Below are 11530 nucleotides of genomic sequence, written 5' to 3'. Positions count from 1 at the left end.
AATCGACCGAATTTGAGTTTCAACTGGAATCATTTTAACTAGACAGTTGGATGGTGACTGCATTAAATTAATCCTCCTTAGCCTCCTATTCATAAAGTATAAACATTTGTGTTTACATGGATAAAAGTTGTATTGAACGGAATTAATTAGCAAACACTCTAGAATCAAAATAAACAACGAACAAACGAAAAACGACAGGACTTTTTGAATGCCCTGGTACATATACTTCAATTTTTTTTAAATTTTATATTATAATTATTTTTTTGAGTTTGCATGAGTTAATACCTGTGTGTGTAGCTTTATAATTATTACAATCCATAGGCGTTGATGACTAAAAGGTTTTATGCCTTAAAACAAGACCAAATGACCAATAAGATAAGATTATAAATGACTTTAATTTGTGTTTAAATTTAATGGACTAATTAAACCTTCTAAATTTCAAAACGGTTATTACTTTTTAAATTGGTCATACGTTTATAGAGTTATGCGTCATGAGTCAGTAAAGTCAAGGGATTAAAGAATACGACATTAAAAGCATGTTAAATGAATAATAAAACTGAAGTTTTTTATAAAGAGCTTTAAGAAATTGAGGGAGGTTTTATAAAAATTATTTTAAACAAATTGTATTTATTTACATAAGGAAAAGCATTACATTTAGTCAATGACAGATATGTGCAAAAATTAGCTATGGATGAAACTAATTTTTGCCCAACTCTGGTCAATGAAATAGGTTAGGATATTGGTCCTACGCACTTGCCCCTTTCTTCATATCAGCTCTTACCTCAACATGATAAGTGCAAACCTTAGTGTTTTCAAAATCCTCCAACAATTAATATGCAAGCCATTAATAATTGATCCTATATAGCATCAACTTATTGTAAAAAAAAAAAAAAATTAGAAAACTGCTTCAACTTTGATGAATTATACTAATTGCTTTAATTACAGCCAACTCTGTGTGCTATCAAAATCAGCAAGGAAAATAACGTCCCACATGTCTTTTCTAATAGTGGGTCATTTAATACGGAAGAGAATTGCCAAGTTTTCCTCTAAAAATCCACAATAACTATTTTTAAAAAATCTGTTATGCTCTTTCCCCAACTTACCTTATTATTTAACCTTATGAAATAAATGATCAGTTGTTACATTTCATAGAAAAGTGAACAGAAACATCTAATATAAAAAGAATATTAGATATCACAGCACATTGCAGATCATGAAGCTGATATTAGACAGAACAAAAAACAAAACATTACATTTGACAGGTTAGTGAAAAGTTTCAATACAGCACAAACTTTAGTTTTAGTATCTAATAAAATAACCCCATTTAATATTTTATAAAATGTAACAGTTAAATCCAATGAAAGAATAAATAAAAATTAAAGAGTTATAGATTTAAAGAAAAGATAGGAGAAGCAAAATATAACTAAAGTTAATAAGTTAGCTGAAATATATAAGTACCTATCTCACCAGGTACATAAAATTCTCCATCTTGCCCTTGAGTGTACTGAACGATAGTGCCTCCTGCCGTTGTTGAATTGGTCATGGTCAACGTGTGAATTCCTTCACCCTGACTGGTAAGCTGCAGGGTACCGGCAGGAATTACTGTAAATAATAAAATGTTAATAATTTCATGAATTAAAAATTGAATAATTTTATGGATTTAAAAATCTGTAAGGATAATAAATCAAATAGTATAATGAACATGAGAATGGCAAAGACATAATTGTATTTTTAGAATATATAAAATTTGTATCATACCAAAATCTTTGTAAGGATAAAAAAAACTGGAAAAAAATATATAAATTAATCGTTAAACCATAAGAGAAGAATTTTATGTTTTAAAATATCAGTAAGTATACAACATTAAAATTTAATTATTGTATGGGTAAACACATATTGAGAGGACATACAGCAATTTTTTAAAAATAATGTATTAAAAACTGATATAATAAGAAGGATAAATTCTAAATAGTTTTCATAGGGTACATTGCATGATAAACTACAGGACTGTCCAGGACTAAATATTAGTAATCAAGGCAGGGAAGGGTTTAGTTAAAAAAAGTGGTAGTCTTGTAGGACTTTGTGGCCGTTGTAGCAGAAAGAGTTGAGGATCACCTTAGTATCCTCAAGTTTAGCTACCTACAGAATAATCTTCTCCTTTGCTGTATATCAGATATGACCAGGTAGAGAGTAAACAAAACAAAAAACAGATAAAAGTTCAGTGCGACTAGCCTCACCTTCCTATGTCAATCAGTCGTAGAGATATGATTTTTTAAAGAGTTTTCCAAGAAAATAATCCTTTCACCTCATACAAATCCAAATTTATGAAGTTTTTCATTTTCACATATCAAAATTAATTTTCTATATACTAGTAGCAACTCAATTAGTAGGAAACTATCGCTTCATTACGTGATCATAGCAGTAAAAGTAAAGCAAATAAGAATTATTTCCATAAATACTTGGTATGCAATTTTAAATACTCTGCAAAGCTGGTTTTATTTTTAAGAGGTTGGAGATCAGAAGACATTAAATACCTATAACAATATGAGAATCTAATATTTGTTTGCCCTGTTTTAAATATTAAACTTGAAGAGTTATTGAGGTTTGGGAGATCATAAAAATTAAGATACCTACAACAATATGAGGATCTAATATTTTTTTGTCCAGACTTAGACCCTAAAATTAGGTTATTTTTCCCCCCACAAAAATTTTTGAACGATTAGTAATTGTTTTTATATAATTCATCCAACAATTTTACTTCTTATTTTCTGTTTTTTAGTAGTCAAGGTGGCTATTATCATCTAATAATTAAAAATGAACAGGAATTATATACTCTAACGAATACCCATTTAAGTATAGGGTTTGAAGTTTTGATATATTATTTTAATTGTCTAAAGAGGCTCTACATACGACTTGAGGTAGTGGATAGTAACAGTTATCTCAAATCTACTAAAGATAGGATTCAAATCAGACATGACTATGTGCAGTTGAATGTGGAAACATAAGGTCAGATTTTGTAATACTCATCTGTATGCTCAGATAAAAAGGTAATGACATACCCTAATTACAGTGGAAAAAATTCAAAATCATATAAAATAATAATAAATAAAAGTTAATCATTTTGTTAAATATGTTTTTCATAACTTTTACCTAAACCAGATAAAACTGACAATATAGGCTCCTGGCAAAGAGATACTAACAAACAGCTAATTAAGAAATTTTATGGTTACTATGGTATTGGCAGGATTACATGCATTGTATCTGAGTAAAAATATTCATCACCTCAAATTTCATTACAATAACGAAATCTTCTAAAAATGTTATAACTAACGACAATAACTATATAACGAACAATAACGAAAATAACTAACTAGGGACGATAGTTAAGCATTGATTAAATTAGAATAAATATAATTGTTATTAGCCATATCTCTAGCAAGGACTTGGTTAGAGGGAGGTTTCCTTATCTCTTGAGCACAGAAATCAATTCCACAACATAACATTATTTCAAACACGTAGTATTTATTGAGTTTTACTTTATTTATTCATTTCTTTTATCTCATTTATATGTTTATTAACTTCAAGTATAATTTTTTTAAACTTATTTAATTTTTTTTTAAACTGTTCTACCACTGTGACTATTTTATTTTTGATTTATTTCTACATTGCTATTTATTGATAATTTCTTTTGATTTGCATTTAATTTGTGTAACAGATCAAATGTGTGTTGTGGGCCACTGGAGAGGGGAGGTATGAGAGAGTGAATAGGGAGAATAGCATATTGAACGAATAGGTAAATGGTAACATGGCTTTGTGTGAGAAGAAAAAGGAGAATTGTACTTAATTATAGATGATTATTGTTTATAAAAGGAAAAGGTAAGAAAAAAAAATGTATTTTTAACATTTTTAAGAAATGGTAGTCTATATAAATCGTCATGGATTGATGGGTCTGCAGTTTTAATATACAAATTTCAGCATTTCTATGTATTGTATTATCACAGAATTTTAACCTTTTTTTATACCTTATATCTTACAGTTGCTCAAGAGATATAGATAAAAATCTCTCAAGATGAACCTCATCGAGGAGGCCACAGTTAAAAAATGTGTTCGTTTTGTTTTATTCAAAACAATGCATACATTTGATAAGTAATTCGAAATATGGCTGTTTTCAGTAAAACCAAATAATTAATAAAAAATTTTAGAATGAAATAGATAAGAACGGATATTAACAACAGAATGGAGGTAAAAGGCCAGGAATGAAGGAAGTAGAATTAATAAAATTGTAGGGAAAAGGTGGCTTTCAAAAAGACTGATGAATGCTGGAAAATAGCATTCATGATTCGACATGTTGGAGCTGAGAAATGAGATGATTTTGTCATAATTAACTTCTGTAAATTATGAATCATTTCTTCTGATCTCAGAATAAGATATCTGACATAAGGGAGGGAAAAAAAACCACCTTTATGAGGTTTTTCTTCATAAGTAGACAAAATTCTAAATAGTTAATATAAAAAGTAAAACAAACCTGTTTGGTAATGTGTTGGTAACGAATGGGAAGATAGTTCACTGTCTAAATTAGAATCACAATCTGATCCTGATGATTCTACTTTAGTCCCTGAAACAATACAGAATTAATTAAAAAATAGTAACTTAAAAACATTTAAATTAATAACATAGATAGCTTTAAATAAATTTTATAAAATCGAATATGAAATAGTCATTAATTTTCAATAACACCAGACACATTAAGCAGAACTCATCACTAAACATAGCTATTAAATACATCTAACAAGCTCTAGTTTTGGAATATAATATAATATTTCAGAACTTAGAGCTCAAATTGTTTCAAAAAGATCCACAGGATCTCACTAAATAATTTGAGCTATCAAACATGAAAATAGTTTAACGCTTTTTTAAAAAAATGGTTACATACTAACAAAAAACAAAAGACTAATCAAATACAATAATTGTTTAGTATTTTTATCTCAAATAGTTTCAAAACGTTTATAGGATCTCAATGAATAATTTAAGCCATCAAACTTTAAAATAAGTATAGGCATTCGTTCAAAACATACCTAGAAATGGGTAGGTTATAGTATATACCAATAGGTACCTAAACACATTATCCTCCTTATAAATATGCAGTAGTCTCATGAAAATACAACCTTCAATTAAAATTTCTAAATAAATATAAATAAGTTTTTTCATTAATTATTAATTTATATACATCATTAATTTATCATTTTTAAAATACTTTTTTTTTTACCCTCATACTTTATACTGCTAAAATGTTTTGTATGACCTCTACTTTTTATTTTTTTCTCAGTTGGCCCAAGCCAACCTTATTGTAGATATTTATAGCCTAAACCAACCATCTCAACCTCAGCAGATCTTGGGCTACATGCAGCTCTTTCACATCTTTGTTTATTTTATCTATTTATCTGGTTTTGGCCTCCCCTGTGGTCTCCGGCCAACTAAAGTGGCGTTCATTCTTGTGTAGAGACGTTATGATGGATTGCTTCAAGCCAGATGCCCTGCCCATCTCATCCTCTTTACCTTTTTACACAGCGATATTGACTGACCAGTCTCCGCAAGTTCTTCTCCATTTGTTAAGACTCTAACCCCAGATTGCTATGGTGAGGACTTTCCTTTCAAATATCTTGATTAAATTTTCAAGAGTACTGATTAGAGCTCTACCCTCACAGGATATATCGAGGCACTGTACACACTAAGCTTCTAACTTTTTGAGATTTCAGTCCGTTGATAATTTATTGAGGTTATTGCGTAGTTGAGGTATTTGAAACTGTCTACTTTCAGAAATAACTTACCATCCAGGATAGATTTTTCGACTTAATATCATATATTCTGTTTTATCTTTATTTACGTCAGCTAATTTTCTCTGCTTATCCTATAAGTCAAACAATTCCCTTCATAACCTCCTGACTGCTTATAAGAACTGCAATATCAGCTACATAAAGTAGGATTTCATTTTACATTTCGACATGCAGGGAAAAATAGATGAAGGAAAGTACCATATTCCTAAGAGGTCAAACATATAACAGTTCTTTCTTATATCAATTAAAAATGTTTGTTAACTTTAAAAATACTAAGGGGGAATTAAAAGGCTACATTCATGTATAAAGAGAAAACAGGCGATGTACTCAAATTAATAAATTCCCCAAAGAGAAGACTTAATAATAATAAATGCCTGATAACAAAATCATTATTAAAAACCAAAAACTGAATTTTAAAATGTCACGGAAATTCCTTTCACATTTAAATTTTTTGCTTAACACCCGTTTCCCTCAGTGTTCTTCCAATATGTATTTTATATAACTTACCTCCTAAATCACTCAGAATCTTCCGATAAGAAGGTCTTCTCGATAAGATATCCCTTCTTTTTTTAGTCGACGCATCTTCTTCGTTTGATAGGCTTTCATCACTCCCAGCTTCAACGACCTGACAAAAATTCAATCACTGTAAACTCTGTGATATAATAAATAACAAATACTAAGTTAACTTAAGAGAGTTGGAAAACAGATATAAATCAATAAACTGATATTCAAGACGATCTAAAAACATTAGCAAGTTTTCTTAAATATTAACTTACAGGTTAAATGGAATGCAAAAAGTTATTATTTTTTTACATAAAATAAATTATTAGACTTTTATTTGCTAGTTCCTTGGATATAAAACATAAAAACAAGAAAACAAAAAGTTGATCAACACAATTTAAAAAAATATATATATAATACTGATTCAACCATAATAACAAAATAAAATAAATACAAATATTTTATTTTGTTCACTTTAAATAAAATACCTAAAAGCCTACAATAACTTTGAAAATGATATAAAGTTAAATTAAGAAAGAGGATGGACATACTTTTAGGTTGCATGTATTCTGTCAACACAATAAAACATGATAACTACAATAGTATAATGTATATGTACATGTGTTTATAAATTTTTTATAAAAAGGTGATATCTCTTACTTAAGAATAAAAATATGACTAGCAGATTATTTGGATTTGAAAACAAACAATGTGGGGTATTGAAACGTTCAGAAGAATGAATAAACTGTTAATTAAGTTTGAAGGTATTTGTTAATCTTTTGACAAATTATAACAAATATCATAAGTTCAACAAAAATGGGAGATTCTCAAGAGAGATAATTTTGATTGTAGCAGACAGGCAAAGAAGCAAGTAACTTCATAACTTTTTCTTCTACTAAAATTACACGATAGAACTAAACACCATAAATTTTGAACAATTATTATCCTAACACAAGTTGATGGTAATCTAAAGAGCTTAAGTACTTATTGGACTCTAGATATTAATGCAAAGGATATTTATATTACAAAAGTTATTAATAGTATTTTTTGATCACTCAGGAGTTACGAATTAAAAAAAAAGAAAGAATTGAACTCCATAAAAAATATTTCCATTAGATCATGATTAAATACATAATTGATTTTTTGGAGATAAAAAAAAAAAATGTAATTTATTTGGCTGTAAAACAGGAAGGCAATAACCAAACTATAAATAAACATACAAATTTTAAAAAAGGTACTAATAAGTTAAATGTAAAAAATATTCAAAGAGATTTAACAATATATTTTCATAACACAACAGGGTTCACATTTTCAACCAATATGAATAAGTAAATAAATTATAAATAAAACTAGAAACTCTTACAATATTTCATGAAACAAAAGTTATTTATTTTTATAATTCTTTATTAGGTAACCTTTCCAGTTTATAACTCATGGGAAAAAGATACTCAATATTTCAAGATATTAAGACATATTGTTGGCACCATAGGTAATTTTTTCTTACTGCTCACTTAATTACACAGAAGAAATCTTTCACTTTTATAACCCAGCCAGGTATTATATTTTATTGTAGTTTTACTCATTTAACTTGCAAAGGAAGCTTTTAGTGCCAAAGGTAATGCTTTATTGAAATAAAGACGAGAAAATTATTTATAATTAGTGTTTCTATAATATTTTTTTTGAATAATGTGTGGTTTTTGTACAATAGGATAATGGTTTTAAAAAAGGACTTGAGGTGGAAAGTTCTTATGTATTGGTTTTTAGTGGCTTACTTCATGTTTTCTCTGGGGTGCTGGACACAAATCTGAAACTGTCTAACAAAATTTGTATCCAGCAAATATGAGAAATCATTACTTACTTTTGATTTTCGGCTAATAACACAAAATATCCTTTCAAGATATATATCAAAACAAAGTTGGGGTCTATAATTCATCTTCTTATCATTTTTCCTCTACAATTGGTATTTTTCATGCAATGAGGCTTTTACAATAAATACTGGTGAAGATAAAATGTTTTGGAAGAAACGCAATAACACATTTATTTTTTTACATTTCAGATTTTTAGGTATATTCTAGTTTTCATGAATTTGTTGATAAATTAAATATGTTGTATGTATACCAAAATAAAGTTTGTAAACTATAAAATATACCCCCAAGATACAAAGTTTTAATACTCATTGATAAATTTTTAAGTTTGGAAAACGTATGTTTCTTCCAGTGGCAGCTCAAAACACACATAAACAAAAATATAAAAAATTCTAAATGAGTATTTTGAAGATATATTGTCTAATTTATTGATAAACAATATTAATAATAAATATTAGAAAACCTATTACCTTAGTTTTTTCTAATTACCTGAATGGAAATCTATTTGTAATAAACAATTGATTGAATTTTATGTATTTTAAAAGATTACACTGAGATGGAATAGATAACGACAAATTGTTAAAAACAACAAGTTCTAAAAGAAAAATAGAACTAATAGTATATTATACTTGGTCTGAACTTAATCAAACATGTGCTTAAGGAGTAAAATTATAAAAAAAAAAAAGAATACCTTCTATGAACTACCTATTACACTAGACCAAAGATTCAACAATTCAGATAAATTCCTCATGCCAAATTTACTAAAAATAATGCTTTAAAAAAAATTAAGTTTATTGAGCAATTAAAATACAAGCAATATTCCATAAAAGATATGTATATGAACTATAAAAATAATTAGTATAACCTAATCCAACTACCAAACTTTTAATAAACATATTTTAAAGATAAATTTATTACACATAGAAAGAAAGAACTTTTAAAAGGGTTTCAAATTTGTTCATGTTTTTACTTAATATTATTAAAACTTTTAAAGATACTAATTTAGCAAATATAATTACAATAAGGATAGATATGAGTATTAACTAAAACAACTTTTATGGAAATCTAATTCAACATAATTACCATTCAAAGTTAAGGAATGCAAACAAGTAAGCACCATGAAAAAATTCAGCAAGTTAAATCCAAGTTATTCAATAACAACTAATTTAGACTTAAATACAACTACCTGGAGTGTCTGGAGTTGCCCTTGTGGAGTCTGAATAACACTATTAGGTTTAGAAACCAATATAACATTCCCTTTTGTGAGAACGGGTTGTATGCTACCTTGTGCACTTTGTATTACCGATTGCTGATTGGCCTGAATCACACTCTGAACTGAAGTCACAGCAATTGAATTAGCCAACGGATCAGCTGAATTGTTATTTGCTCCACCTTCCTCGACCATACCGTCCATTACCCGATACCACCTGTAAAAATAAAAGTTTGATACTATTTAATAATATTATGACATCCTGAAACAGAAATTATGAAGAAGATAAAACATATATAAAATACAATATGAACATTTTAAAGATTTCTCAACAAAGATAATTACACTAAACTAATTATTAATGAATAAATATGATTACAAATACCTTTCCATGCTCGATAAGTGACTTCACTTTGTTTTAAAAAAGTATAACTATTTCACTGATAACACCAGGCAATGCTAGAATTCTTACAAGTCACCCTTATTGCCCAACTAAAAAAATTGAACCTACAGCAGTTAAGTAAATACCAATTTTTTTCAACAAATAACTATCACATAAATCCATCGGACATCTTTAACAGATAAAAACTGTAATAAACAGATAATGATGTCTGGCCCAACAGTTAAGAAAACAACAAACACAGATGAGTAAACAACCCTGTACAAATCAATCTATGACGCAAATAATTAATTTAAATATTAATTCAAATGATTCTATAGCTTGGTTGCCATTAATAAAATTTGTAAATTGAGGTAAATACATAAAAAACTAAAACTAAATAAGAATTAACGATATTCAAATAAAAACAGTTAATTTAAGAAAGTACAGACAGTAGATAATTCCTAGTGAAAATGAATTTCTTGATCCATGCATGAAACTGATCACTGAAGGTTAGAGTCTTGATAACCTTGAGTTTAACTATTGCTTATCACCATCAACCAGCTAAACACTGAAGAAGTAAAAAAGCCTACAAATGTTCAACTTGGGTATTTCAATTTCACTCACATCTCATCAAAAATTCAAGGTCATAAATCTCAAAGCACATTTTACAACTAATATAAACGCAAATAACATTTAAAAACACAAATTATCTCAGTAAATGAAAACTGCCACAATCCCAAAATATCCAAGTTGTGCAATAATAAGCAAAAATAGAGGTACACTTTTCACATCTTATAATAAACACTGTTGTCAGCTTGATAAATCACTATCAGATTGCAATACTGTCTTGAGCAAACAATATAAGATAAAGAATGCCTAGGAAAGATATTTTGGTTAAAATTTAACACAGCTAAAAACGACTCTAATATTCACATAAATCGATTGTTTAATATGATAATGAATGGATGTTACTCATTCAAACTGAATATTTATATGCGAAAAAACAAGATAACGTTTTGTATTCAAACTCACACAAGTTATTCTAGCATGCAGTAACCTATCGTTAAGCAAGGTCACTATTTTCAACCGCCATCACAATGTTATTTTCGCCTGAGCATGGAAAGACACTGATAAAAACACTTCATTTAACCACTCATAACAACTGTAGGTCCTAATCACTTTCAAGTTTTATCCTCTTTTCTCCATATTTTTCTAATTATACAGCCACGCCGCCATATTTTTACCTTCAGTTGTATCCTTATAACGTAGAGAAGGCTTGTTTCCCCCATCTGAACGGCTTATTTACACCAGTATAAGCTGAAACAGCGACTACAAGGGCGGCGTATAATATAGCAGGGGGTCTCTGGATACTTACCAGTTACGTATTCCTCGTCACAGAGTTTCCTGCAACCGGACTGGGTAAGAAGGAAGATACGTAGAAGCCACGTCAAAATTCCAGGGTCTTCGTCACAGGGCGGTCTGAGTTCGGGGAGGGGAAGGAGGAGGGGGGAGGGGAAGGGCAAGTGCGCACAACCCTTCTGTAACCTCAACGTTCAAATTTATTTTCAAATTCATTTTCCTTATTTGATTTAAATAATCTCCTATTTTATTTCTCATAATAATTTATAATCTCAACTAAATTTCATTCGTTTTTATACATTTGTTCTTCTCAATTTCGACATACATCTAGAATAAAAAAAAAATTATTCCATCTTGCAATGGAATATTTTCAATTTTA

The 11530-nt window shown here is 28.6% G+C and overlaps 1 protein-coding gene across 7 annotated transcripts in view; it reads right to left on the bottom strand.

Annotated features, from left to right (window-relative positions):
* The window catches only part of LOC106687595 (Cyclic-AMP response element binding protein B), a 16553-nt gene extending 5264 nt beyond the window's left edge, over positions 1-11289 (bottom strand). The window contains exons 1-5 of one of the 7 annotated variants that reach the window (XM_024359727.2): positions 11168-11289; positions 9384-9627; positions 6342-6459; positions 4526-4615; positions 1459-1602 (exon numbers count right to left, since the gene is read on the bottom strand). In XM_024359727.2, the coding sequence (XP_024215495.1) occupies positions 1459-1602; positions 4526-4615; positions 6342-6459; positions 9384-9614 (583 nt within the window). In that variant the 5' untranslated portion in view covers positions 9615-9627; positions 11168-11289. The other 6 variants (XM_024359726.2, XM_024359728.2, XM_014431577.3 and 3 more) reach the window with 6 other exon arrangements.
* Positions 11290-11530: the final 241 nt, after the last annotated feature.

Source organism: Halyomorpha halys, unplaced genomic scaffold, assembly GCF_000696795.3.
Source record: "Halyomorpha halys isolate HHAL.00 unplaced genomic scaffold, Hhal_1.1 Scaffold987.1, whole genome shotgun sequence".
In the NCBI taxonomy this organism is placed as follows: Eukaryota; Metazoa; Arthropoda; class Insecta; order Hemiptera; family Pentatomidae; genus Halyomorpha; species Halyomorpha halys.
This window is presented reverse-complemented; position numbering and strand designations above follow the sequence as displayed.